This window comes from Oratosquilla oratoria, chromosome 29, assembly GCF_046742065.1.
Source record: "Oratosquilla oratoria isolate Oo_2021 chromosome 29, ASM4674206v1, whole genome shotgun sequence".
NCBI classification, from domain to species: Eukaryota; Metazoa; Arthropoda; class Malacostraca; order Stomatopoda; family Squillidae; genus Oratosquilla; species Oratosquilla oratoria.
This window is the reverse complement of record NC_134805.1, coordinates 17,496,246-17,503,745: the sequence shown is the minus strand read 5'-3', so window position 1 is coordinate 17,503,745 and position 7,500 is coordinate 17,496,246. Positions and strand designations below refer to the sequence as shown.

The window sequence follows — 7,500 nt, the reverse complement described above, 5'->3', positions numbered from 1 at the left end:
TATTTTCATTTCAAATTCAATGAAATTCTTATTCTCTGTTTCTTTTTTCTATTTTACTTTGCCTGTTCCTCCTCCACCTCCCACCCCTGTTCGACGGCGCACTTCCTTGAAAGAGGTCTGCAGCAGACTTTGAATGCCCAAGAAGTTTCAAAATTTCATAAAGAACATAAACAGTCTTGACCAATATGAATAAGGCGGACAGTAATGCGTGGGTTTCTGCTTTCAGTCAACGCGGGAAGAGAATAGGACATTTTGTGTTTTCGCTTGGCGTATCAGCCACTTCTTTTCCTCTTCCTTTTTGCTTTTTTTCTTTCGTTCTCAGACAATAAAGTCTTGCAGTTGCTTGGCTTGAAATGTACCTCGGGGTATTTTAGTTTCGTTACAAGATTGGGATAAAATTTGTATCATTATGGTCCAGCAGACGTGTACCCCGAGGTTGAGATCGGGGAAAAGATTTTATGAATCGTAACTCCAACACAATGAAATGTTTACCTCCGTCTAAAAACATAAAATTAAGTATTCTTTAACATATGGAATTATGTTTTATTATGTCATGATATATCATATCACATTATATCATATTACATTGTATTATATTCTTTTTTGTTATATTATATTAATAGAGGAAGACGTTTGGTCATAATGTGTTTTATTTCCTAGTGGTTCTTCGCGATTTTTCGATGTATATATATATATGTGTGTGTGTGTGTGTGTGTGTATATTCACCTCGGATCTGCTGTGTGTGTGCATGTGTGTGTGTGTGTGTATGTGTCGTATGTATTCATATATGTACAGACATCTGCCAAAATCCACACCCACATGGAACCTCGAAACACTGTAGTTGTACACCTTGCAAATGTCAAGCGATTTCCCCTCGCTACCCGTGAAAGAAACACGTCACTAATGACGCCTAAAAATTATTTTTTGAGTAAGTTAAAATATTAACCAAAAATGGAATGTCATTGTACGTAATTGGCCCTCATAATTCAGTTGTTTATCTGTGCCAAACAGTAATAAAACATTCAAAATAGGAAAAAACAGCAACGGAATCTAATTAGTAGGGATTATTAGGGAATTGAATGCGATGATGTTTGGACATAGAGAGCAGCGTTGACTACGCGTTTATAGCACAGGCGCTTTAAATAGAAGGAACCCGTGAACAATAATAAGAAAAACAATAGATAAATTCCCAATGTAAAGAAGGTTGCTCATCAGCGGTCACTACCCATTACACAATCTATACTTACATATACCAAAGGCCTTTTTCCCCCTTACACGGGAGGTAGCCAAAAAACAAAGGCACAGAAACCCCTTCCACCCATTCCATCCCCCACCCATTCCCCTCCACTCTACCCCCCTTCCCTCCCTCTTATCTTGGCACCTCCTGGATGACGGGTCATCCCTGCATCTTGTCCACTACCCTGGGTCAGAAGCAGTGTCGCAAGACACAGCACTTCCACAGCAAGACCAAAGGAATCAGGGAATGAAATATGAATATTAGAAGTTGGCGAACTTTGACTATAGATTCTGGGACAGATTGATAAGTATCATAACTCACACTCATTTTCGATATTTTAGAGTGGCTACTGTTTCACTAGAAACAATACAGAGGAGAATGACCAAAATGATACATGGGCTCAGAAATTCACCTTATGAGAAGAGCTTATGCACCTTAATTTACATCCTCTAGAAAGACGCAGAGTGCAGGGTGATCTAATAGAGATATTCAAGTGAACCAACGGCTTTAACAAGGGTGACGCAAACAAGGTCATCATACTAAAACAACAGGGCAGGACTCGCAGTAATGGATTTAACCCATTAAACTCCGATGACAAGATGTCTTGTCATTTGGTCAAATAAAACAAAAAATCATAAAACACCAAAATGTTTGATCAAACACCAGAAAAATATGACGTCCGTCCTCGCTTCGCTGCGAGCGAAGCGAGGACTGACGTCATATTTTTCTGGTGTTTGATCAAACATTTTGGTGTTTTATGATTTTTTGTTTTATTTGACCAAATGACAAGACATCTTGTCATCGGAGTTGAATGGGTTAAACAGGACAAACTTAGATCTAAGAAGGAAATAGGCAAGAATTGGTTTACTAATAGGGTGGTCAACGAATGGAATAGACTTAGCAACCATGTAGTGAGCACTGAAACTATCAGTTGTTTTAAGAAACGGTTAGATAACTTTATGGATGGGGATGACAGTTGGTAATGGACATGAAACTGCCTCGTGTAGGCCTTATGGTCTCTTGCAGTCTCCTTCATTCTTATGTCCTTATGGTCTTAACACAATTTATTCTAGGGCATCTAGGATGTGGAGGAATAGAAAAGTGCCTCAGGGTCTCTTTTATAGGATTCTTGCAGTTTCTAGAAATTCAGCAACCGCTACCGGCCCAGACCACAGATTTCTTAGTAGAAATCCTAGCCTAGATCTGAGAGAAATTGATTGTGAAAAGCTAGCATGTATTACGATTTTAAACATGTAAGTAATTGTTTTGTGTTTATCGTATTCCTGATATATCCCTATCATCTCAAAAGAAAAACAACATATTTCAATAGATTTCCTTCATGTTAAGATGGTATTATCTATGATTTTTATGACTTTCTTTTCACCCAATAGCCAAAAGCAAAAGTCTTGCTGTATATTACGTATCTTACTATATATACTATATGGCTTTTATTGCCGGTGAATTGATAAAATCTTTATTCAGTTAAAACCTTACGGTCAAGTCTATCTCGCGTAAAAAATTTCCTCATATTTTAAATGTCGCCACTCCATTTCATTCATCTCTATGCGTGACCTCAAATGACCTATGCGTGACCTCAAATGACCTAGTTTAGGGTCAAGTGGCTCTCTATTATTCAGAATGTCGACAGGCAATTTAGTAATAAACTCTCCTACTGGGATTCGAACCCTCACCTGAGCGGTTTGCTTCGTAGAAGGCGAAGACCGTACCATTACGTCACCACGATCTTCGCCTTCTACGAAGCAAGCCGCTCAGGCGAGGGTTCGAGTCCCAGTAGGAGAGTTTATTTCCAAATATCAAAATGACACATGAACTTTAGTCATTTCCGTGCCTCCTCTATTCTGTAGCGAAGAGTTTCAAGCGCCTCTCCTATAGCGGATGTCCTACACTTGAGGATTTTTATTCAAAAAACAAAGAGAGTATTTAAAGCTCTTGTCCAGGTTAAACACAAAAGCGCTGCTTGGCATCTGACAATGAGACACGAGTTATTTTCGTCTTCTGTTGCATTCGAAAAAAAAAAGTTTCGATTTATATCACACAAGCTGTGAACTTGTAAAATATAAAAAAAGGAAATTGTTTAATGGAAGATTCTTTTTTTCACTTACATTCTATAAAAAACGTAGGATTTCTTTCATGCATAATGATGTGTCTTTTTATATGCACGCGTTTGAGTGAACGAAGTCATGCATATACTTATGTCTATCAGCCATGTGTGAATATTTGTGTATGTATATACTTCTGTGTATGAACACACATTAATATAATTGTAAGTATACTAATATACACAAACACACATGTATGTAATCATAGGTATACATAACTTACATATACCTATACGCGCACACACACACACACACACACACACATATATATATATATATATATATATATATATATATATATATATCTCACTGGTGAGACATGTAGTAACACATTTGTAAATCACAACTAACACCACAGTCGGACGAAAGAAAGAGTTGCGTAAGCGAAACTATATATTTCGATTGCTAACTGCAATCCTCTTCAGTAGTACAAAGTGGAAGGAGGATGCTATCTTAAATAGCAAACCTCTTCCAAAAGAAAAGGGAACTTGGAAAATAATAAATGTCACTACCCCAACTCTATGTGACCTGAGGATGACATGAGGTCGGGTCAGGGGGAAGGTGAGGAAACTTGTTGAAATTTGGTTGGTGATGAATAGTCCTGATATAATGTCTGGGGTCCATTGACCCTTGGAAATATTCATCGTGGGCAGATATTCAATTAACGTGGATTCCACCATTTTCCTTCTGAACCCACAGCCTGATTTATAAATAAGGTCAGATTCCTCCCAGTCCATCCGGTGATTAAGTTTATTTACGTGTTGATACACGGCTGAACTTTCTTGGCCATACTTAATCGACCTCTTGTGTTCATTCAATCTTGTCCTTAAGTCTCTACCCGTCTGGCCTATGTATGAAAGGTTGCAATCTTTACATGGAAGGGAGTAAACACCTGGGATATGATCTTCTCTCAACCTCTGGTGAACATCAAAATTTTTGTTTATAGTATTAGGGTAATTATTAATTAAATTTACCTTCTCTTTGGGAAGAAATTTGGATAAATAATTGATGGACTCTGAGAAGGGGATGACTAGGGGATTTTGTCTCTCTTTTGGCTCAGTGGAAAGAAGACTGAAAAAAGCTGGTTCTGCCTTGGCTGAGGGCTTTATCCAGGAACCACTAAGGGTAAGCTAATTTTGTTAATTGGGACCTGATGGAAGTTAATTCATGTTCTAAAAATTAGGGGCTACAATCCCAAAGGCTCGGAGAAAAAGTCCTGAAGCTACACTCCTTTTAATGTGACCTGGGTGATGACTAAAGAGATGAAGGTAGCTTCCTGAATGGGTGGTCTTTCTAAAAACAGTGAAGGCAAGCTTATTCCCATTCCTCATGATTAAGGTGTCTAAAAAGGGGATTTTGTCATCTTTTTCCCATTCTACTTTGAACTTGATATTAGTTGTTAAATTGTTGAGTTTATCTAGAAAAATATCAAAGGGACCCCAACTTTCATCCCCAGAGAGAGAAAATATCATCAACGTATCTGAATCAAATCATACCTGGGGTTTTTATATTGTTTCATTATTTACGAACATTTGTGTTGATGATGTTTTGTCCTTTCTAGAAACCAAGCTACAAGCATTCTAAGACAAATCCCCCCTTCCGGTTTCCAAAATCATTGTTTTTGTACGCATCTGCGTGTTATCTAATGTTTTTCTTTTTAAATTTTGTTTTTCAGGCAAAAGTTTGGTTGTAGCATCGGTTCTAACCTTTCTCCTGTTCTTTTTAATCTTTACATGGAATACTTCGAGTGTTCTTCCAACAATAAATAAATATATATATATATATATATATATATATATATATATATATATATATATATATATATCCCTCTTCGACCCCAACTTCCCCAACTTCGACCAGTCTCTCTCTTCATCGTTACAATGTATCACAATGATAAGACAAATGAACGGCCTTATTAGGAAGTCGATATTACGGATAATTGGAACCACTTTCTTTAAGAAACCCGAAGATATGATTGCTTCATAGGTCTGTGGAGTTCGGAAGGACGCAGGCGGGTCGACATTTCAACAACAGTTTTGGAAAATCGACGCGCCAGTGTGGGTCCCTTAGATTCACCGTCTTTCCCTGTGTGCTAATCACGCCAAGACCCCTTAATCGCGCGCCAGTGTGGGTCCCTTCGATTCACCTTCTTTCCCTGTGTGCTAATCACGCCAAGACCCCTTAATCGCGCGCCAGTGTGGGTCCCTTCGATCCACCTTCTTTCCCTGTATGCTAATCACGCCAAGACCCCTTCATCTACTCACCTGGAGCTTTGTGGTGTGGATGCAAGTCGTGGACATAGTATGGAGGCTCGAGGGGAGCATCCGCATAGTCTCCTGGGCACTCAGAGTGGAGAGCTCTGCCATTAGCTCTTCCACTTCCTCCTCCTCCACCTCCGCCTCCTCCTCCGCCTCCTCCACCGCTCCCGTCTCCTCCTCCACCGACCATGCCGCTTGTTCCACCTCCGCCTCCTCCACCCAGTCCACTGTCGCTGGTTCCACCTCCTGTCGGACCTCCTGCGCCGTAGTGCCCCACCATGCCTGGGGGAAAGAGAAGTGGTCATGTTAGTCGAAAGGTCTCCAGGTTATTTGTGCTGCGGACTTTACATCCGAAGGAAAACAAATATACGAAATGCAGGATGAAAAATAGACAAAATATATATAAAAAATAATGTTTATTATGACGGAAATAGATTTCTGGCTAAGCAAATGTGTGTATTATCATATGCGTGGTGAAATACATGAATATGTATTATGCTGAAATATACAGGCATGGTAGTATGAATGAGTACAAGCTTATATATATGTACATACAGTATGTCCACAAAATTTTACTAACAGCTTTATACGTACAAAGAAGAAGCAGAGTACGAGCCTACACAAACATGCACACACACAAGCACTCCCACACACACAAACACACACACACACACACACACACACATATATATATATATATATATATATATATAAACGAACGCGCACACACACATACATATCAGTACTGTTTGTGTATGTGTGTGTTTGTGTGAGTCTGTATTTCTATGTGTGTATATTTTGTGTATGTGCGCGTGTTTGTGTATGTGTGTGATTTTGCTAGCTTCAAAGATAAATGCAAGGGTCATATGAAAATTGACCAATAAGCAACGAAACGTCGAGATCCGCGAGCCACGAGTATTTACAAGGAAAGAAAGAAAACAAAATCTTGTCAACAAAAAATATCACAAACACGCCTCTCTCTCTCGTCAACACGGGGGGAAAAATATAAAGTTTGATATATATATTTCCACAGCATGGATATACGCGGAGCATAAACAAGCACGCTTTCAGAACACCGTGAAACATTAGAGCAGATTACATGCATAGTCACAGTGTGAGTAGTTTCTTCTCTTTTTATGCGCGAGATACAGAAAAAAATGTATAGTCTCCCCTATTATGTAAAATATATATAGTTATCCCTGTACAGCCCAAATACACAATTTTAGTATTTTTTTTTAATTGGATAGTCTCTAACGTTCTGACGATGTGTATAGCTGTGTACACATCCTCAGAACGTCAGCGGCTATCCCATTTAACAAAACTTGTATTAGAGAGAAGATTACCCCAAGAATTTTAGCATCTTTAAGTATTACCTGACCAACGCCCAGGCGGTTTTAGTGACTTGAAAGCGAGGCATCAGGCGGACGGGACTAATGACGAAGTAGAAGAGAAGAAGAAAAAAGAAGAAAATATTGAAAGGAGGGGAAGTGACAAATTTTTTCCTCTTCACATAAATCCAAGGACCATAGGGAAGGGTGCGCATGGAGGGTAGCATGGTGGGTAGCATGGTGAGTAGCATGGTGGGTAGCATGGAGGGTAGCATGGAGGGTGGCATGGAGGGTAGAATGGTGGGTAGCATGGTGGGTAGCATGGAGGGTAGCATGGTGGGTAGCATGGAGGGTAGCATGGTGGGTAGCATGGTGGGTAGCATGGAGGGTAGCATGGAGGGTAGCATGGTGGGTAGCATGGTGGGTAGCATGGAGGGTAGCATGGTGGGTAGCATGGAGGGTAGCATGGTGGGTAGCATGGAGGGTAGCATGGTGGGTAGCATGGTGGGTAGCATGGAGGGTAGCATGGTGGGTAGCATGGAGGGTAGCATGGTGGG

General features: G+C 39.9%; 1 protein-coding gene across 5 annotated transcripts in view; it reads right to left on the bottom strand.

The window, feature by feature from the left end:
* The window catches only part of LOC143040622 (teneurin-m-like), a 988,429-nt gene that overhangs the window by 881,706 nt on the left and 99,223 nt on the right, over positions 1–7,500 (bottom strand). For all 5 annotated transcript variants that reach the window (XM_076211786.1, XM_076211790.1, XM_076211789.1 and 2 more), the window contains exon 2: positions 5,622–5,897. In XM_076211786.1, the coding sequence (XP_076067901.1) occupies positions 5,622–5,895 (274 nt within the window). In that variant the 5' untranslated portion in view covers positions 5,896–5,897. The remainder of the gene's footprint in view (positions 1–5,621; positions 5,898–7,500) is intronic.